This window comes from Bradysia coprophila, unplaced genomic scaffold, assembly GCF_014529535.1.
Source record: "Bradysia coprophila strain Holo2 unplaced genomic scaffold, BU_Bcop_v1 contig_138, whole genome shotgun sequence".
In the NCBI taxonomy this organism is placed as follows: Eukaryota; Metazoa; Arthropoda; class Insecta; order Diptera; family Sciaridae; genus Bradysia; species Bradysia coprophila.
The window spans coordinates 6,637,195-6,659,952 of record NW_023503409.1 but is presented as its reverse complement, the minus strand read 5'-3'; the positions used below and the strand labels follow the sequence as shown (position 1 = coordinate 6,659,952).

Genomic DNA, 22,758 nt, shown 5'->3' with positions numbered 1-22,758 from the left:
TCGGCAATTGAAAATTTAGATGTGCCATTCAACTACCTGAGTTGTTCCTGAGCACTTTAAACACAACAATAAAAAATTCCTTCTTGAATATACTTCCATTTTTCGTCAGGAATGAAGACGGCAACCATTTTATTGATTCACGGTATCATGTTAGCGTACGTGGCAGTAAGTTTATCGATTTCAACTTCGGATAGGTGCCGAGTAAAATTATTTGTTACATCCACTTTTTCAGAACGCGAAGGCTGACGAAGGATGTGAAGCGTTCGTAAAACAGTGGAAAGCATGCTGTGACGGAGAAGACCCCCCTTGCAGTGTAGCCGAATTCTTTGTAAAAGCGTTTTACTGTAATTTACGACATCCTATTCCCACGATAACTTGCGATCTTTTCCGAAAGACGCCTGAGATTATTTTGTCCGAATTTCAATTTTTTTTAAATCTTTGCAACCCATGTCCATCCGCATAAACCTTTATACACATTTTTAAACCGACAGTAAAATTGAAATGACAACATCCCATAAAGTGTTTGCTTTACTGAAGTTTGTGTGTTTCATAAGAAGTCTTCCATGATTTTTTTAAAAAGAAACTTACTGGTAATTTCAATGCATCTACTGATTTGAATTTCGTTCGATTCAGCTCTTGACGATTCATGGAATGCTTTCATGCGTATACGAAGAAAATAAAACCCACAACTTTTTTTTACCATTTTGAACAGAGTTTATTAAACAACGTTACAATGGTTACAATGTCGATTTCTTATAGACGCTTACGCTTGCTAATTTTAAGGCTCAGTATTTCATAATCTTTCTCCTGTCCAAATTTAGATGGAGACGACCTATCAATTCTGAATTTGAATTTGTTCACATAAAAGTCCATTGCATTCACATTATGTTTGAACACCGTCAACATTACTTTGTACAATTTAAATCGAATCGCCAGCAGAGTGAGAATGTTCATCAAATAATTACCGAGACCTTTCCGCTGAAATTCTGTTACTACTTGCAATTCATAACAATAAACGCAAGCCTCATCATCATCGCTGCCGTGGTCAAAACGGAAGTGACAGAAACCGATCATTTTGTTGTTTAATTTTAAAATCAAAAATCTTGCATCCATATGTTGGAATTCTTTAAATTTGGTTTTACTGTTCCAACCGCACTCACTTTGTTCGTACATTTGTTTCATATTGTCTTCAGTCAGCTGGAATATTAGATCGATAATTTCACTGGATAAGTCGCAAGATTTGCTGCAAATTAAGTCAACTTGCTGGTTGTCTATTTCCAACACTTCTACATCTATTTCATTCAAAATCTTTTCGCACCGATTCGCTTTCGTAATGAGTGCTGTTGCCATTGGATCGGTATTTTGTTTGTTGATGGGAAATAACTAAGAAATTTTGTATTTCTTACTAAAAAAAAACTATTTCTTATGGTGGTTTATGTATATTATTTACGACGGGTCGCTTCTTCTTAGTTATTCAACATACACACAGTTCTGAAATAGAAATACCATACATCCTCTTCTTTAAAAACAATAACTGCTGGTCGCTTTAGACTCAAACCAACGCACTTCAAGCAAAAGTGGTACTCTAAATAGGGTACTGAAACTTGGCAGTGCTCCATACAAAATTTTACACTGTAAAAAGAGTGGGGATAAAATTTCATACAAAATAGTACTCTATTTGGCAGCTGTCATTAATAGCACTTTTGCTTGAAGTGCGTTGCTCAAAACAAAATTTTGAGATTGAGAGTAAGACGCATGTCATAGAGGTTGATATAATCATGTCCGGAGCGATAGCGATAGCAGTCTAACCCCAAAAAAAAGAACGAAGAAATTTTTTTGAGACGCATCAACTATGTATAGCCGAAAATTTGCGTTTCTAACATTTAGTCTATATCACCAGAAAACATATTTTATCATATTATATTCTCGCTTCAAATATGAGCAAAACGAGCTATCACTCGACTATGTATGCATAAAATTACCGGATGTATCGTTTTGAAGTTAGTCATTTTTCATAGAAAACGCACCAAAATGACTTTTCCCAAACAATCAAAATCCTTCACCTTACTCTTTTTGTTTCTAACTGTCTTTATATCTATCTATTTATCTATCGATGGGCTATCTCGGAAAGTAGTCAGCCAATCTCTATGAAATTTTGCAGGAGGCTCAGGTTGGACATAGAAATGAAAATGTGATACGCCAATACCCCGGGAAAAATCAAAAAAAAATTATTGGCCTCGAAGTGGCTTCTGAGTGTGGTTTTTGAAGGTCTGGAACGCGTTTTCGACTGTATCTCAGCTGTATTGAAACCTAGATGGACGTGTGACCAATCAAACGAAAGGTATTCGCCACACGAATCGAACAAAAAATAATTAGAAAAGTTGGTGCAGGTCCGGTTGAGCTAGAGTTGTCACAGTGACAAAATTTTGAGCTACTCGAGCGTAGGATGAAAGGACTAATATTTTTTGGGTTATGAGAGATAGAGAATTACTTTCTTCGGCAAAGTCTCAGAGTTTTACGAGTAGAACAGAGGGGCATTTGTGAAAAACGTCAAAAATTGGAAATGGGTGTGTCAGGGTTTTAGAACAAAAATATTGATAAATTTTCTCGTAGGTCTGTCTGTTCCTGAACATCTGCCACTTTGCAACACACATTTTTTTGGTAAAATTTTTGTAGTTTTAAGTCAATTATTTTTTTGGTAAAAATTATTTGGCAGATAATGAGGAAAACTAAGCCAGATCGTTTGAACTAATTGGTTGTATAATTTAATTTTTGCGTAACGAAGCTGAAAGCGATATCATTCATTTTAGAAATTGTATTTCAAAGACTGCGTCACACTTTTCTCGTAGAGATTTTGGTTGGGATATAATACTAGCTGCACCTACAGCAAACCGTCCTTGCCAGAAATATCAACTTACCTTTTCGATTTATTGAGGTTTTCAAAGGCTCGAAACAGGCCCCGCAAAACTAACTTGATCTTACTTACATTCAACTAATTGCTTGCAAATTTCGTGTATGGTTGCCTGTATTTATCTGTAAAATGAGACTGATGATGACAATTGATAATTGTATGGAATCATATTACTTTGTTTTGCTAGTAGCACTTAAGCCAGAATCAGAATGTAGGTAGGGATTATGTGTATATAGACCGGCGCTCCACTGGACTTTGAATCCTTTAAGACTTTTTGCAGGCCCGTAGCTAGAAACCATTTCTCTGAGCCTTAGAAGGATTCTAACGAGGATCCTAGTGTGACACTAGTACTACTCTCGTTAGGTCTTTCAAAATAAGGTCGCAAAAAAATGTTATTTTTCGATTCAGATAAAAAATGTAAGAATTTGACCCACTGCTGATGCCCATCAAAAACATTTTCTTTCTTTCTAAATTTTGTTGCTTCAACAATTTTTAATTTAATTTTTTTTATTTAATTCAACAAATCACATTTTGATTTTAACATTAATTTAATTGAATTTTTCTTCCTCGTAAATTACGTAAAGTTTTTGCCCAGCTCTGCATTAAGTCCACAGTTTAGTTAAACTATTTCAATTGGTGTGTCATTTTTAGTTGATAAAACAGACATTGTTGGCAGCTACTTAGTAAATAATTGAGTTTTTTTTAGAAATGCAATAGGTAAATTAAAACATTCTAAGATGTAAAACCCCGGATAGACCACTGAGGAAAGATAAACTTCGACTACCACAATTACACTCAGTGTTCTATTCGCGACCTGAATCTTAAATGCCCAATTGGTCCATCCGAAAACATTCGTGTTACTAATGGCAAAGAAGAACCAACTGAGCGAGTACTACTATTTATGTTGTTGTGCAGACAATGAAAGCTTTAAACATTTTCCGGTTAACATTTACTAATTTTCTGTTCCTAATGTCTCGTAAGTGTTTAACTAATAAAAAATGTTCCCGTTTTACGGGAAATTAGTACTTTTGAAGCTCTAACAATTATATTGTTGCCTATAAATAACATGGTTTAGGTTTATCACATTTACATTTTCAGATCCTCTTCGTCATGATTTTAATATCTGTGTGTGGATCTGCAGGTAACAACGGATTTTCACCGTTTACAACATAGTCCAAGAATGGAAGACTGAACACTTCTTCGAATCCGAGCTTTTCACAAACTCTTGCCGAATACTTACTGGAGCACATCACATGAAACAATGGAATCGAATGCTCTTGCATGTATTCAATCGTTCGCGTTGTTAATTTACCGGCTATACCAAGACCACGGTAATTCGAATTTACCGCTAATATTTTACCATCTAATGCACGTTCGTATTCCGGATATAAGTCGAATAAATTGAACAGTGTTTCAATGTGGTCGAAAAGGCTAAGGATTTTTTTGAATTTTTCATGCTTGCATTCGTCGGCACTATTACTTCGTTCAGCATCTGCAGCCTGTCGAATGTACAAAAAATTAAGTGACTGTAGCAAAAGGAATTTATTGCTCTGCCTACGGGTTTATGAATGATACCATTAAGGAAGACACCAATAATTTCTCCTTTAGAATTGGTTGCTTTAAAGGAACAATCATCTGTTATACAATGTGTTGCATATTCTTCCAGTTCTTTACACTCTCCCAGTTCGAGAAACGTGTTCATTGGCTCATCCTGAAATAAAATTGTATGTCGCAGTAAACTCCGCAAATCCTTAAGTCTAGTACCTTGAAAAAGTAAGTCTTCAGAAAATCGATTATCTCAGGTATGTCGTCCTCGGTGACAAAGGAAATGTCGCAAGTTTGGTCGCACTCTTCTCTCGCCGTATCTGTCGTCATATTTTTGGCGTACTGAGTTATCGACAGAAGATCGGGTAACTGAAATTGAGTTAAGAAGAAAAGGAGTTTAAAGTCATGTCGTCTTGAGTATTGGAAACAAATTTGTAAAAAAAAAATATTGAGTCAAGACCAGAACTTTAATGTGGTTGCAGCGAATATTGACATCACGTTCCTCATTAGAGTTAGTCGGAGTGGTAAAAATTCTGGTCAAAGTTAAGCACTTGATACAGAAAAGCCGAATAAATTTTCTCCATATATCTCGATGAAGCTCTTATGGTTTCATAACAGGGCCAAATAGGTACGTGCCATTACAATAGTGCGGTTTCCATATCATACGCACATCCACAACCCAATCCCAACAAAAATGTTATACGTTTTTGCACACATTTCAAGTGTTGTTGAGATAATTTCATCCAATTTTGCATCCAATGCATTTTCCAATAAATTGTCTCAATCAACATTAAAATCAATCAAAATTCGATGTTAGCAATTAAATTAACATTTTGTTTGACCGTAGGATATGCGATGAAATTTACTAATTTTCAAACTATATAGACGTTCGATCTGACTAATAACCCGCCGCATAAATCACAATAAAAATTAATTTTAGTTCTCAATGAGCAAATTACTTTATTACATTTATATATGCATAGCAATTAGATTTAAATGCGATAAATCATTACATCGCCGTAATAAATATGCTCAGAGATTCGTGTTATTAGGGCAATTATATGTACTCCACCCAAGACCTAATGGAAAAAAATTAGTTCCTCTTATGATTAAGTCTTTTGTGGGACTATATTATACCGGCCGTGAAATTAAAAGCTCAGTGTTTGTTTAGGTCAATTTGCTGTTTATCTTTTAATAATTTAATTATCTTTATTCTTAAGCATTTACAGTAAAAACTGTAAAATTGAGGCAATCATAGCTTCAGTGGCGAACACTTACCAAAAACAACAGACAATCTTCTAATTAAATTAGACCAGCATGTCACTATATCAATTAACGAAGCAAACATATCATAAATCAGACATATTAAGCTACCGATTATTATTAGTCAAATCATGTCTTTTACTATCCATATGTCTCGATGTTAAATAAACATCAAATGAATTAAAGTCTACCAAAAGCCGAATAATTGAATTTTAATTAAATAATTTATGGGCAGCAGGTGTCTCGACTACAATTTTTATTAAAGAGAATATTGTGCTGCTAAGAAAATATTTTTTTTTTAAAATTTATTATCAAGAATTTTATAGTGAAGATAGAATTTTCCGCCAAAAGAGAGACACTGTATGAATGGATCGTATAAAAGACGCCTGTGTAGTGAATTCATATATACTTAACGAATCCAATTAGTTTCAAAATGTTATATTTGGGAATTTATTGATGGAAACATTTATGTCAAATTTATTGCATGGACAAGATCACTTACCGTATAGGTTCGTTCCAACATATTCCTTCCATTATCCTTCAGTGGATATTCAATATTTTGTTGAACTTCGATTTTCATTTTGAATATGGGTTGGGTATATCGATTGCAAAGATTCTTTTCTGATTTCGAAACTATTATGGTTCAATAACAAACAACTCTTTTGAACAGCTTGTTTAATAAAGATAGAATTTTCTAAAATAAACACTTCAATCATTAAGTGCTGTTACGTGCTTAGTGGAATCTTTCAGTGAGCAATAAAAGTAGATTTATGATGTGGTGGTTTTATGTTTATATATGTGCTCGTCATTTCATGTAATTTGCGTTATTTAGATGCTCAGACATTTGGTTCTTTTGACTATGTCGTAAATCTCGAGGAAACCGTAATTTTTATTGGCCACATTCGTGATTACAGAAAAGGATCAACAGGTTTTTATTCACAATCGAAAACATTAAGAAAGTCGCCTTCTGAGGAAGAGAAGGATGAAAGGAAAACAAAACCCTTGAAGAGATCTAGAGAAGTGTATCAAACGGGGCCTATTTTTGACAATTTAATTATAAAAAGTTCCAGAAAATTCTTTAAAAGAATTTCTAAAAACTACTCAACTTGTAAGTTCAGAAATTTAGGATTTTTTAAAGACTTAAATTCACTCGTATCAGAACAGCCGACGAGCTAGAGCGAGGTGCGGATATTTGTAATTTTCTTTGACAAATGATTTTAAAAACACAATCCTATGAGGATTTTCCTATCCAACCAAGGAAAACCAAGAATTTTCTACTAATTCTGGTTTCAAGGGAATTTTAAAGATTTTTTTTCCAATTTCCAAGGATTTTCTTGAAATCTATTGAATTTGTTCTACACTCGCGGAATTTTGAAAACCGACACATTTTCTGTTTCGTGATTTACTGGTTTTTTGTGAATTTTGCATGTATTTTGATATGGAGAAATCAGAAACTCAAGTAAAACACAGAAACAGAAAATGTATCGGTTTTCAAAATTCCATGTGTGTATGATTTTAAGGAGTTTCTTGAGGATTTTTTATAAATTTCAGGATTTTATTTCGTAAAATTTTGAGGTTTTTTTTTTGACTGACAAGGCTATGAGTGTTTGTCCCTCGGGTAAGAGGAAACACAGTCACGAGCTAAAGTTATTCAAAACTCTTGTGAATCTTAAAACCATTTAAAACTACTAGACCTATTTCCTGTAAAGACATTTTTAACAGTTATTTGTAGGAAAAAAAGTAGTTTCCAGCGTGTGATTAACCACGAACCAAAAACACAATTTTCAAAACCAAAACAGAGGTGACAGTTCCGTTGAGAAAATGTCTATTTTCTCCTCTGTGATCAGACAAAGTGTCGAGAAAATGGCTAATGGCTTTTTGATTGGAGAAAATAGGGTTGATCGAACCGCAAATATGAAAAATCGATTTAAGAACTTGCAAAAAAGGTTTCTCTGGTAAAATGAAGGCACTCCTCACTAGTTTTCATAAAAAAAATTTTGTAGATTTAATATTTTGTAAGTCGTTAAGCAATCGTTGAGTAATCTTTCGAACAAAACCAACCAACCACCGAAAATCTGATTTAATTGCTTCAACGAAAGCAAATTTAAAAATTTATTTTAAGAAATACTCCACAAAAGCACAACGTAACATACGAAAATGAACTTTCGGTTTAGCCGCTGGGCAACACTTTCAAATATTTTTTTTTTTCACTCGAAACAATCCTTTTTCACAATGCACACTCTATATCTGATAATATTCCCGATAAAAACAGTATAAATTAATGTGCAAAATTCGTGCTAAGACTGCTACTACTCGCGACAAGAGCAGCGAATAATATTTATACCTTTTCGAACACAACAGAAACTGATCTCCTACCTCCCAACCTTCAATATAATAAATTGTTGAAAAACCTATTTTCATATATGTTGGCAAGTTAAATAGAATGCCCGATGCATTCCACTTGTGATTGGATGCAGCTAGTTGAGATTTTCATTCAACATAAGATACTAAGTTCCAGTGAATTCTATTTGATTGAGATTAAATATTTCCATGTCTGCATAACGAGGAGTTGTTTGTAAACATGAACTGTTTATGAACTTTACTAGAGGTAGCTAGTGCTAATATGAATCATTCAATTAGAATGCGTAACTCAGTCATTTATTTATTGTTAATACATTGCTTGTTATGGCTTTTTTATAGTTCGATTAGACGTATTAATTGAAAGTGGCTGATCTGGTCATAGAGTTAGTTCACTGCTGTACTCTTATCAATAAGTATAGAGAACCAGCCATAATAATTTCAACTTACTTCGGCTTATTCAGTATGCAATCGTGCATTTACTATAATAAGTACTAGTATCACCTTGTCGGTATAACGATATTGATCATGACAACTAAAACAAGGACAAAGATCCTTTTAACTGAAAAGGATGACTATATGGAAACTTCTCTGTGCTGATTTGGAATGCACCATTTTCTCAAGCTATTCTCTATGTTTATTTATAATACGCCTTATAAGTGAAATATCAATTCACTCGGAACGTATGTCCTATATACTGTTGAGCATATTAATTAATCCGGCACGATACGAATATACTAATTTTAAAATTTATTAATTTGCTGACGTAAAACAATTAAAAGGGAGAGTGCAAACTGTGACCACGAACAAATAAAAGATTTTAAAGTCAGATGGAACAGCATAGCACGATCATGTAGGACTAATATGATGCTAAAATATTCTAAAATAAATTTCGATTTGTTTGTCTAGCAGCAACGCTCAGATATAAAGTCATTGAATCATATTTGCTGATCTGATAAGGTTCCAAACATCATTTATCGAATGTGTAACAATCAAATCATTTATGGACATTTAATGTGACACGACAAAGAAAAATCGTCGCCACTTTACTAATACGATTTGTTTTTCTCTTGAAAGCTGCATAAATATTCTTGTCGTGTGTTCTACTAAAAACATTCGTTAAACACAATGTTTAATATATGGCCAGGCGTGCAACAAATTTTCACGGTCGAAGTGGTTGCAGACTTTTAGATAAATACAATGTATTATGCGCGGCTCTATTGTTGCATTCGTAATTCTTGCGTTGAAGAAATTGGCTCAACGATAAACATTTTCCATAACACCGATTGTCAGTGATTTATTGACTATTGGTATGTAATGTTATTGGCTTCAATTAATCGTTACATACTCAGTCTGAAAGTCTGAAACCATGTATGACATCTAATATACATTAAATTGCTTTGACTTGCCCTCGGTTTAGCCATTAGGGACTCTAGATTCTAATTTACGATTCTATTACAGAGTGAGAGTGATTCATTTAATTATATCGGGAAAAAAATTGAACTTGCTCGTGATTATCGTTCGTAATGATGTGTGAAGGAAAAATGCTGTTTATGAAGTGACCAAAAGACTATGTATATGTGCATAAAAGTGTAGTCTCTGGTGAGGCAGGTTTCTAACTTGTAATCGAACACAAAATAATTGTTTTCATTTTTCCTTATTGTCAAGGCTAATCTAATGAATGCTATGTAATCGAAACCTCCAGAAAACACAATAAAATCATGTAAAACTTGCTTAATTAATTAAATTTTTTTTAAAATTATTTATTGTGTTCACCTAATGAAATTCAAATTAAAAATCCTTCTATTTGCATATAGTATACGATCAAAACCTCAGGCAACAGCACAAAGTACAATAAATAAAATGTTATTGAACTTTCACGATTATTCTGTTTTATATTATCATAAATCGCCGATAAATTCATGCGGCTATTGATCAATGTTGATCAAAAACCGGAGGAGCAGTTGTCGCGTTTTTCAATTATTATCTAAATCGGTTTTTTCATCTAATTAAAATAAAAATTAAAAAAAAAAATAATAATTTTGTATTGTTAATGTATGCAATTCAAATAAATAAATGAAAATGCATGACCCGACCCAATGTTCGATGGATATAATTATTGTTAAATACATTTTGTGAAGAAAAAAAAACTGATCAACTAATAGCAGTGTAAACGATTCGGAATAAATTAATCGTTTACGATTTACAGAGCTTAGAGTAATTATACCTAGAGAGGAAATTCGCACTACGAAAAGCGGTCCCGACATCAATGTATATAAGATACATTTACGTAATGATTTACGTAGAGCTTCTACCAACACACTCACATTTGAGATTTCTGTCAAAATATTTATTGACGTTGTTTATCTAAACAGTCTTATGCGTTGAATGTTATTTATTTTTAAATTTCACCGGTGAAACTAACAAAAAATAAATAAAATTGTGATGGTCTACTCCTGTTCTATCAAAGGGTGTATGTCCCGAAGTACTGCGAAGCAGAAAACATAGTTTTTTTTAGTAATTGATGTGCACATAACCTCATTCTTGCATGTTGTCTCCTCAGCTTTTTTTTGACATAGTTTTCCGTCTGATCAAACCGATTGAAAAAAAATGGAAAGAAATAATTCTTCAATTAAACAATCAGCAGTGTTATGTTACAAACACACCAGAGTATATGAAAATCACTTAATGGAAAGTGACATCAATAGAAATAATCACAGATCCACGTGTTGGATGTGGTTGCGTTTTGTCTCAATGTTTGTCTTTACTCTAGCAAATAGGTCGGATCTTCAGAATAAATAATTTAATTCAACTATATCCGTCAATTGTTTATAAAAACAACTTTATTCGAGGGACAGTGAACTATCTATGCAAAAATGACTTTTGTTAAAAAATAATGAAAAATTCCGACAGAATCTGTTTACTTGTCTTGTATACCAAATTTCCAAGCGAATTTCCAAGAGATATTGGGGGATCGTAATTTAAGTTAAACGCCATTGTTCTTAATCACAGAAAATGACAGTCCAGCTATCACTTATTTTTGTATAGATTTTTCACAAGAAAAAAGTAAAAAAAAAATGATTGGTAACTTAATTCAAATTTTATGCGCCGAAATTTGCCCTCTTAATTAAGAGGGCAAACACATACTACCAAACATTTCGTATTTGATGTTGGGACCACATATTTTACGTAATTTTGTTCGAAGTTTCCTCTCTAGTTATAATTACTCTAAGGTACGAACAACATACAATTAAAAGCGTGTATCGATATGATGTGTTGGAAAAAATGCTCGAGTTATAAGTATGATTGTTAAACAACATTTTAACGAGGTTTTTTTTTCGTTATTCGTAAATTAATCTGGCTCTGAGTCAGCTGTAAAGTTTTGTAAATCTAAACCGAATCAGAGAAGCGGTAAGTTTATTCAACATTGAGTTCAGTATCAAAGTCAAGGATTGTGTGCATGAGATTTATTACAGAGATTATAACCGTCATCGTGTCAAGATGTTACTGTACCTCAAGGACCTGAAGCGGCATACTGATAGTGATACGGGTAAGAAAGATCAAAACTAGTTTAATTTATTTTATGTTTAAAAAAAAACACTCTGCAACTTATGTGAAGCTGTGTCCATCGTTGGGAGGTAAGTTTATTAAAGAATTCAATACCAAGATAAAGAGCTTTCTGTGCAGTACATCTGTTGTTGAATTTACAGTCAAGGGTCTTACGACAGAAAATAGGTCTTGAAGTTCATTATGATCGGTTTTATGAAATGTACGAAGTGTTGTCAAAAAACGAAAAATACTAAAATGTCTGTAACGTTTGATGGCACGATAACTTGAGTAATAGGGTCGCCAAAGATTAAATTGCGACCTTTCCCGGGAGGCATCTAGTTTTTCTGAATCCTCGGATTAATTAAATTAAGGACTAATTTTGAAGAAAAAAACGTAGACAAATGCCATCACCTATAGGTCGCACAGGGACGGTTTTGAAAAGTTCTGCCAAAATGGGGGAAAAATATTGACCAAAAATACATTTTGTAGAGAAGTACAAGTAGTGTATTAAGTTCTCTACTGGAATGTGCTTAACATTAGCCATGTTACCCCACAAGTGTCCGAAAGCGAAACGATGAAAATTTTACTTGTTTTTCTTCTTAAATCCGTTGTGCCGAAAAAATGTGAAAACTTGCAATAATCGTTTCATTGTTATGATGTAGAATTTGACCCTACAAAATAATCCAGACTGATTAATATCTATGCGACTTTGGCTCTACAATTAAAAAAAATAAACTCCTTAGTTGGCAAGGATTCAGAGAAACTAGATGCCTTCCGGAAAGGTTTAACTTTAATTTTCCCATAAATTTTTTGATGTTATCTCCTAACCTATGCCTTTGATTTTTATTTTTTTGTGGAACTCACTGCATAGCCATTCGTGACTTAGTGAATGTAGGTTTGCAGTTAAAATAAAAGAATGCTTCAATGCCTTTCGATAACTGCAACAGTCAATGGACCTGCTCCAGCCATAAGGTGGAACCTAGTTTATATCTCGTATCACAGATGTTCTCTTGACAATAATAGATATTTTTAGACCTAACGAAGTTGATTGCTTTGGCCTCGGAAGAATAATAAAAATTGTCTGAAAATTCTTCGGTCAAAAGTGTTGTTTGTACTTTTTATGCTCTAAGATGTGTGTGAATGTATGTCTCCACTTCCATTATAATCGAGGAAAATTGAAAACAGTCACAATCTTTGCAATATAGTATATATTAGGATTAGGAATTAGGATTAGTATGGGATTTTTCTTGGATATTCGCCAGCGACCAGGTGGAAAATGTTAAGAGTACGAAATCTACTACTTCATCTGTTAACTGTAAAACGTTATCCACACGTAAACCATAACTGACACACAAAATGATGTATCTCCTTCCATAATTCTAAAGAGTGCAGCCACAGAAATCATTTCATCGAATTTTAAACTGTAGCAAATATTTTGATCGAATATGTGCACATGCAGACGATAATTCCAATTTAATTATTTTTCGTCCGCTTCATTTAAATTACAAATTATCGAATTTTGCTTATAGTCGTCAGTCTATTTATAACCGATATAAATAGACAAGAAGCACTCTCAAAATAGTTGATGTGGGTTAATGCATCAAAATTCAATAAACTCGCATATTATTTAGGTCATGAGTTTCCTATCTGCAAAAACAAGTGGGAAAAAGTAGCGAAAATGGATTTTAAGATTGCGAGATAATAATAAAATCGTGAATCATTTTGAAGATGTTTTTCATTTATAGAATAAAATGTGCTCGATTCCCTTTACCTTATTACTGGAAATTGCATTGCCTAACAAATCGTCGTTTCTCTATTTTTAAAATTGTAATAAAAGCCTCGATAAAAGCCAACAAAGAAACTTATTGAATGAAATTTTATTACAATCGGCTTACGTCTAACATATTCCAATTACCATATTCGTAAATGTTTATTGCTGTCTGGCAGAAGAGATACGCAAACTGCAAACCACATTTAAACGTTTTCTGATAAATTATGACTTGAAAAAAATTCTTATTATCGCGCTATCGCACATCCATGATGGGACACTTTAATGGTTCTTTTAGTACGTCGTTTGTCACAATGCAATAGAGTAACAATGTTATCTGCGAAGCACAGAAATGCAAAAATTGGCAGGGTCGTAACCGTAATATCAGAACAGAATCACATCCTGGAAATATTCAACTGGTGGTGAACACAAACAAATTCACCCTCTTTAAGTTTAACTTTCTGATGGAAATGGATATAAGTCACGATTCGAAAGTGTAAATTGAAAAATAAACTTACGTTTCATGAAACCCTTGAATTAATCTGTTTTTCGAATTTATGCCGGAAGTCAGCTCTTTCTTGCCTACTAACATAGGTCGCCCTATTAAGAGCAAAAAAAGGCGATGAATATCCACTCATGTAATAGGCTTGTGGAAGTAGGGATGCTGAGTGGTTATAATACTCCACTTACTAATATTACTTACAGGACACAATATTACTTAAATGTTTGATTTGATTTTTTTAAATATGGGTACAGTCAATTGGGTTCTAGCTACGGCTCTGGCGTTAAAAAACCACTAAACAATTCAACCATACAAAAGACCCTTCTCATATAACTCATAACAATTCATATTTTTAATTAACCCAAATGAATCAATGTAAAATTCTCACTGCAATTACGAGTTGTTTATCCCATTTCATTACAGCCTGTACAAAATATGTAACGTACAACCGGATGAGGAAAATTTAAATATATCACATCGACGTATCTTCATCGAACTAATTTTATGTACACTGTTGCTGACTCTTGCACCATTTATGATTTACAGTAAAATGAGGAAATGGTTAGAATTTGACATGACATCGCTGTTACAAGTTACACGACGAGTGTTTTGAGCTTTTTGATAACATTGTAAGGAAGGTAGTTTGTAGATCATCCGAGTAGCTATCATCAAACACTACCTAAAGCTCGTATCAAAAGAGGTTCATTTAAATAGAATTTTATACAATTTATGTAGGAAAAAATTCGAAAATGTTTATTTACCATCATCATACACTAAACTCAATAAGTCGAAATGTAGATTGATGTTATCTCAATGCATCAATCAATCGTTGAACTAGAAAAATTATTGCTTATCCACACTTACATCAGTGAAACGAAGCGCTATATTTGCGAGCAGATTAAATTAAATTTTGCATTGGGATTTAATCCGTCATAAGTAAATCCTCTCTTGAAAATTATAATCAGCAAATTTGCTAAGCTTAACCCAAATATGTTTTTCATCAAACAAAATTGTATCTTGATTAGCATGCCATAAAAGCTTATTCTGAACTTTTAACAAGGAAAAGTAAATTGTCGCTATTCCATTGCACGTTTGTGATTGCAATGTGCATGAAACCGGGTTCTATGTACCCGATACATAAAAGAATCAGTCAAAAAACCTCAAAAGGGCAAATGTGACGCAAGTCCTCCTATCTTAACTTATGAAATGTCTTGTGGGTGACGTGCATCGTGCGCCTGTCTGTACGAAAAAAATTCTAACAAGAAAAATTTGATCCAAAAATTTTAGAGGGAAAATTTGCTTAAAAAGAAATTTGCGTCACAAGTGGCCCATTCTTTAAAAGCCAGTTTTGATCTAGAACCACTTTTCCTGTAATAAGTAACTGACTAGGCTGTTTCAGTTATCTCAATTTTTTTCTTTTTTTGAATCTGAAAACTTTGGAATTCGATATCTCAAGTAAATTTTAACCAATCTTGACGTGCGATAGCTCGTTGAACTCGTATTGATGCCCAAGTCAAAAGTTGCTGAAAATATTCTCCTTAGTCCTTTAAAAAAAATCATTTTTTGAATAGGACTTGCGTCCGAACTAACGTGCGCACATGATGTGCAGCAAACCGTAACTTTGCACGTATATATATATAGTATCCTGTAAGTTGTCCGTTGTAGGTGAACGGTGTGATACACTAAATCTCAAACAACTTTATTGTATATAGAGACAGACACAAGCTAAACTACATTCAACGGAGACAAAGGTTTTTAATTAAATTTTTTGTTTGTATACATTTTAAACGAATTTCTGAGTCGGTTTCACGTGGCGTCGACGGATAAATTTAATTTTTGAAGTAAGGGAATCGAATGTCTTTTAATACAATTTTCACTTGACCCAGCTATTCTTAGAATCAGTTAATTAGAATGGTTTCACTTGGTGCGATGAAATCATATAAAGCGTAACGAATGACGTATGTTCGATTATATAAGACCATTTTTGAATTGCAATGTATATATAGACGAGAGGGATAATCCTTTCACAAATTTCTAGGAATCACACCCCCATGAACATCTGTCACAATCGCAATCTTTGTCCCAGTTTATTCCTCGGAATGAATGAATAGCAAATGTTATTGACATATTTCTTTCGATATAAGAAGATGATAGAACGAACATATTTTTCTAATCGAAACTGTCCGGAATCGATTGATAATTAAAAGATAATTCTTATCTATTTGACACACAAATCAAGCAAGGAAACGACTGCCTCTAGATAATTCATTTCATTGTAACAATTATAATATTGAAGGTATGGCAAATATAGTAGCATGGGCAAAAAAAAATCTCGAGATAAAAGTTTTGCAAAGTGTGAATATTGCAACATGACAGGGTACTGTTATCAGGTCACAAGATAACAAATCCATGTTTGTATTCAACAAGGAAATTTCATGTAATTTATTTCGAATTGATGTGAAAATGTATATTATGCAAATGGAATGGAATTTACACACAAAATTTACTCATAGCTTCGAAAGCATGTTGTACAAGCGGAGATAGAGAGCATCATCCATCATACAAAGTTGTATAATATCCTTTTAAAATGTGTAAAATTATGTAGATTTTGTACCTACTCTGGAAAAAGTCTATTCAAGAAATTTGAATAGGAAGAAAAAATAGCACGAAGCAACGAGCATAGCAACTATCGCCAAAACAAGAGAGGAAATTAAAGAAAAAAAATTTCGGTCGAATGTTTCCCTGTGAAAAACGCTTTAAGCAATGCTCTTTTGTACAAGTCGTTTAAAGTGGCAGTTTGTAAGATGGGATATCATGCTAAGAGTAATTATACCTGGAGAGGAAATTTCGAACAAAATTACGTAAAATATGAGGTCCCAACATGAAATACGAAACTTTTATTGGTATGTGTGTTTGCCCTTTTAATTGAGAGGGCAAATTGAAATATCGAAAGCGAAATAGCGTCAACGCATACATGTGTAAAATTATAAATTTGTATATTATACAAACTGATGTTGGGACCACATTTCGTCGTACAAATTTCCTCTCTAGGTATAATTACTCTAAGATATCATGTATGCTTCGAGACGGTCTAGTGAGTTTTTTTTTTAAATTTTAAATGTAAGGAAATGACCATAAATAATGATGAGCGTAACCCATGCTATAATTTCTATAAAATCAATTGTTCAATACAGACGGGTATAGAACTTTACACTGTAGCGAATTAGGACTCAGTAATAATTTGAGAAATTTCTCATTTTTGTCGTCGTACCGACAATAAGTGAGAAGTAATGTCGGTTGATTTTCTGTCTTTTCTTTCCTTACATTTTATTCTTGGCCACATGATTAAATTCAAATGAAACTAATTTGAACTTTTTTTGTATCATTACCGACATCATCGTAAAGTTTAATAAAGTTTAACCAGAAAGAAACTTTTCAATAGTTTTTTTTAGATGAGTACAGTTGCCATCTCCACAATCTCGGTTTGATACAAGAGAAACTAACTTTATGTCGAAATTAAATTAGGATTTATCCTTCCAAGATGAATATTCTTCCAACAACATTCACTCTATTTAAGGACTACATATCGAATTAACAATCTACACTCCGAGTCTCAATAAAATCGATAATCATTCCATATTCCAAATAATAAATGTATCGTTAGTGGCGGAAAGAAAGAGGCAATAAATATGGAAAAAACATAAATTCCGTTTTTTTTTATTCTTCTCGCATATCCATCAATCCATTTTTCACACACAGCAAAAAAAAATCATTTAGCAGCCAAATTTCAACTCAAGTGTTACATAAAATCACTCGAAACCATTTTCCATAAATAATTGAACTTTATATATACTTACAACTTTGATAAATATGATCGTTTATTTGCGGTTCTTTGTATATATTTCGCTCAATAGAGTATCGAATGCATATTACAATGAATTTAGCACTGTATCCACCGAACCGCACATATAAATGTTTAATTTTGTTTAAAATATTAATATCTGAAATATAAACACTTCGAGAGCGTTACATTGAACACTTTATCATCGAAAACTCATAAATGTTTTTTATCAGCAATTATAAGCCAGCAGTTTTCATCAATAAAACAAAACACCAGCGAAAAAATTATGATTTATTTAGCTCAAGCGATAACAGCTCTCACATAAGAGATTCATCCCGAAATAAAACATATTTTTGATTCTCGTATTCTCGTATTTTCAGTATATAGTCCACAATTTTCTTCGAACACACAGAGTATAGTATGCGTTCCTATGCCTTCCGATAGAAAACTAAAAAACAGTCGCAAACAAAAGTATGATTTTTTTTTGATTCGTGGATGTATGGGGAACAAAACACATCGACGACACAAGAAAGACAAATTGGAATATAAAATAGAAAAAATATAACAAAACAAAAACCGCGACTCAACAACGGTTCAAATGTTCGTATTTTCTTTTCTTTCTTTTCCTATTTTTGTTTTGTTTTGTTGTACGTCGCCGTAGTCGTCGGGGCGCAACTAAGAACTTGTCTAAAGTATATCATGCTTGATGTAAAAGTTTTTCGTAACTCATTTGCGAACCGTATTCTTTTTACACAATACATGAGGAGACTACACTAAATATATAACATAGTGTCGTCGAAAACGAGATGGTTATCTGGAACGATACAAATCGAATTCGGTAGTATTGAACTGTTCACATTAAAACGAATTTTGAGCATAAACTTTTTTATCGTCGGAACGGGCATCGGACAGATAATGTAGACGAGACGTAATAGCAACTGAAGGTAGAATGGTTTTTAAAATTTTAATGGGCTATCCACAAAAAATTACGACAACTGATTAATTGACGATGGAGTCAGTTAAATGATTTCAGAATCTTTGGGAAATTATCTGTGAAAAGTTAATCTCCATTGACAGCTTTTGACGAATGAAAAAAAAATCCAAACTCTAGCAGCACTGATGGAAAGGATTTTCAACGATAACGAAATCTGTTTAATTGATGAGGAGATGATTATCTTATCAAAAATTTAACTCTTGCGTTAATTCGTCAGAATGAAGATCGGACTTAGTATGACTTACTCTTCGGCAACCCGGATTGAATAACTCGATTGATAATTTACGAAAAACGAAACCAAATCCCGTTGATGCAAACCCACTAATGTTGCACAAAATGAAATATTTTATGTTCAAACACTAGTAAGCCACACTTCTTTTTCTATCGTATGGAAAATGTAATATGGAAAATTGTTGATAGTTCTATAGAACGCATGTGCGACTATTACTCTCTTTCCGACGGAATTTTCTTGTCTTGTGTTTGTGATTTTTGAATCTTCTTTTTTTTGTTGCCCGTAAAGTAATGTTTATCTTTTGGATTTATATTGTGCCACCACACTAAGCACGTTGACATATAAACTGTTTGTTATTGACTGTGGCAATCCAGCAGCAGCAGCTTGGGGGTGTGATATATACGGTGGTACGGTGGCGAAGGAAATACATGCCATATTAGAATACGTAACCATATATACGTTATTGGGAATGAGATACATTAACATATATTATACATTTAGATCTGATTTTTCGTTCGAAATTGTTTCTTTTCAGAAATTGTGTTGCTTCTATTCCATATGGAAAATAAAATTCGAAAAAAACATTTTTCTCAAGGTTTTATTTTATCGAATTGAATGTATATATATGTTATGTACAGTCGAGTGTGGAGCGTCTGTAAAAAAAGAAGAGGGATGTTTGTCATGTCATTCCATTTTTACAGGAACGAATAGAAAGCTTTTATCGCGTGACGGTGGCACGTTTTCCCGTTTTTTTTTTCTTATACAATTTATTTGACTTTGAAATCCGATATACATTCAGGCCCATCAAGAAAAACACCACGCGAGCTGGGATTATTGTATCGAAAATTGTGAGTGTTTTGCAAATTGGAACGGCTAAATTCATTACATGTGAGTGAGATATCGTCCACCTTAGAGACACTTTATTCTATATCGCCAATTTTCAAATGTATTTCGTATATTCAAACTGAATTCAATCAAAATCCAATCAAGCGAACATATATGTGCTAGAAATGTTGCACATTTTATTGATTATAAATTGAGTTAAATTGTAACAAAATAAAAAAAAACTTTAATAAAATTGTCCACATCTATATATGCCACTTGCGCGTACATGATATAAAGTCTACAGAGTAACATCAATGCTTTTTCGTTGTTGTTGTTGTCGACAAATTTGTCCTACTCTAACTACAACATGCATTGCAACTCTGTTTCCTGCAATCTGTAGAACGAGTACTTTGCTCTATATATCCATTCAAACGTTATAGTGTTGTTATATACCTTTCGAGCAAATGGAACAAAATTTAAATATTACGGGGCGGTAAATATCATTTTGCTTATGTATAAGGTGGATTGAATGGGAGTATAGAGGAAAAGAGGAAGTTGCTTTATGTGAATTCAAACTAAGCTTAAATTGGTTTACATTGTTTTAGTTGACATCCATCATTCATGTTACATGTCTGTCTTATTACCTTCTTACCATATTACGGTAAAAATAACTCTTGTTTCTTAATTCAAATGATTCTCTTTTCCGTATAAAAAATGCATGAACCAGAGTTACAACGTTTTATTTCCACATCGAATTTTCGACCGTTGTTTCACCCAGTATTATACTAATTTATGGTTCAATTTGATGATTTAAATCAACAGAAATTAACCAACAACAAAGAAACGTTGTTCTTATCGTGTTTTACCTACTAAAGAATTCATTAGACTTCAAAGGAAATAATATCGTTGATACCAAATATCAAACGAAATTATTTAATATTCTGCTAATTATAAACATTTAAAAATTAATATAGAAATGCACAGTAAGGCTGAAGTGAATAACGAACAGTATTTCATCGGAATCATTTTTTCGTCAAGCGATATTCGTGCTGTTTCACTTTAGCCGCTGGCTGCTCGCACTATTTCTTGCACAAAAATAAAAGCGCACATACGATTTTCTGTCTTGTGGTTCTCTATTTATGCCTAACAAATAAATTCCGATTCTGTACTCACCACTTAAATAATTGCTCACTTTACCGAAAATATATTTTTCAACAATTCAACATCGAGAAATTGGAGAAAACTTTTGAACAGAAACTTCACGTTGAAAAGCTCACTGTACAATTTCGTGGGAATGATAGGTGTTCGATGCATGATATCTTGGTATATCCGATAAGATGGGTTGCGTGTGTATAAAGTGAGAATGATAGATAAGTTTGTATTATGCTAATTCAAAGAGCTAACGTCAATAAATAAGATATATATAAGCGCGAATTCTTGACGTGTTTTATGCTTAGAAGCTTTTTTTTGCCTCTACAATTAATTTCACTGTTTGTGTTTATTTCACAGTAAGTCGTTATCAACAAACACTTATGTTACCTATATCTTTTGGGATATACACTAAAAATTGTGTAGATGAATTTTTTTGAGACTGGCAAACTAGCACTCTGCCTAGTTATTTATTCAGCAAATTATTTATATATCGAAATCGTTCGTATAAAAAACAATTTTAGTCTCAAAGCGAAAAGTAAACTTTAGCAGCTGTGTTTAACGAAAACAATTGCTGTGAAAATACATTCGCAGTATTATATCTATAACATAAGCTAACTTTTGTTTTTCTATTAAATTCTTTAAGTATCACCACTCTTCCAGCAAATTATATCCATCAATAATAATCAAGTATAAAAATGGTTCATTCTAACCTCTGTATATATTATATAGTAATAGACAGGGAGCTTGTGTACGTTCATGTCATCCCTCATATAGTCACAGTTGGAAATTTACGTGTAACTATAGCCATAAAGTATCTCCAAAAAATTTTTGTCTGCCAAATATCTTCTTGAAAAGTTGTGTATGAGTCGATGAAACAATTTTTTATTGATTAGCCCCATATTTAGTAGAATTATGATGATCCTACAGTGATTAAATAATTTTGGTGTGCCGATCTAGCAACAGCTGGTTTTGTATCATCTGATGAACATTGTAACGATTGTTTACTTTGTGTTTATCTTGGTGTTATCTTTTTATGCGTGTGTATGTGACGGGTAACAAATGATAAATGCAGATCGTAGTAACAATGAAATAGACAACAGGTGATACAAAACCAGCTGTTGCTAAATCAGCACACCAAAATTATTTAATCACTGTATGCCTTTTGATGAATTTCGTATAGTAATTTCGTAAAAGTATTTTTTGTGGTTCTTTTTGGCGATATTTTACAAGAATAATGTTCGACTACATTATTATTTTTAAACGGCAGAAGGATAGATGAAGGATCAAGAGTCTTGATTCAAGTCTAGCGTTATTAATCCAATAATTTAGGCTAATTTGAACGAAAATCGAATTACCGATTTCAGAATTTTCAAGTTTGCTGAAAAGTATACATTTGGGCGTTTCTTAAATGCTGGATTTTAGTTTAATTTTGATGATATCTTTCCACCAGAAACGTTTTTCAAAAATATATGACCGCAATAACGATCACCCAATATTTCGTAGTCGGGGCGAACTATGACGACTCACAAACAATACTTATTCGACAAACATCTTCCGGTTTTATTTTATCTGTTGAAATGGTTGGTAGAAAAGGAGGAACACAGCCAGTAAATATTTTCAAGTAAAAATTGGTAGAGGACCAAATAAGTGAAAGTCCAAAAGCTCGCAAATAAAGCTTTTGTGATTTTGCGCAAGTTGTTAATGCTATAAAGTGATCACTATTATAATCGACAGCGCCGAAACTAAAAATAAGCGATGGAAGAGGTTCATTATAGAAAAATTTAAATGAGAACTACAATTAAAAGTAAAGAACTCTTT

General features: G+C 33.0%; 1 protein-coding gene and 2 long non-coding RNA genes across 5 annotated transcripts in view; 2 read left to right on the top strand and 1 right to left on the bottom strand.

Annotated features, from left to right (window-relative positions):
- Positions 1-3,375: 3,375 nt before the first annotated feature.
- Positions 3,376-21,108, bottom strand: LOC119073769 (dopamine N-acetyltransferase). 3 transcript variants are annotated; one of them, XM_037179438.1, is made up of 5 exons: positions 7,873-8,045; positions 6,222-6,413; positions 4,676-4,825; positions 4,470-4,622; positions 3,376-4,410 (listed from the first exon to the last, which is right to left on the bottom strand). In XM_037179438.1, the coding sequence occupies exons 2-5, from the start codon at positions 6,297-6,299 to the stop codon at positions 4,006-4,008; spliced, it is 786 nt and encodes a 261-aa protein (XP_037035333.1). In that variant the 5' UTR covers positions 6,300-6,413; positions 7,873-8,045; the 3' UTR covers positions 3,376-4,005. The 3 variants fall into 3 exon arrangements, with proteins under 3 accessions (XP_037035333.1, XP_037035335.1, XP_037035334.1); XM_037179440.1 differs by lacking the exons at positions 6,222-6,413; positions 7,873-8,045 and adding an exon at positions 20,962-21,108; XM_037179439.1 differs by lacking the exons at positions 6,222-6,413; positions 7,873-8,045 and adding an exon at positions 17,754-18,374.
- Positions 10,295-22,758, top strand: part of LOC119073771 — a 29,825-nt gene continuing 17,361 nt past the window's right edge. Inside the window, exon 1 of the long non-coding RNA XR_005087087.1 lies at positions 10,295-10,467. This is a non-coding gene — a long non-coding RNA (uncharacterized LOC119073771). The remainder of the gene's footprint in view (positions 10,468-22,758) is intronic.
- Positions 11,320-14,509, top strand: LOC119073772. The gene is made up of 3 exons (XR_005087088.1): positions 11,320-11,488; positions 11,554-11,627; positions 14,320-14,509. It is a non-coding gene; the product is annotated as an uncharacterized LOC119073772 (long non-coding RNA).

Bases quoted from the DNA above. Each gene is read 5' to 3' on its own strand.
- LOC119073769 (XM_037179438.1), bottom strand. From the start codon at position 6,299: ATGAAAATCGAAGTTCAACAAAATATTGAATATCCACTGAAGGATAAT. The intron at 4,826-6,221 runs GTAAGTGATCTT...ACTCAATTTCAG, and splicing joins TGTTGGAACGAACCTATACG to TTACCCGATCTTCTGTCGAT. The intron at 4,623-4,675 runs GTACTAGACTTA...ATTTTATTTCAG, and splicing joins TGAAGACTTACTTTTTCAAG to GATGAGCCAATGAACACGTT.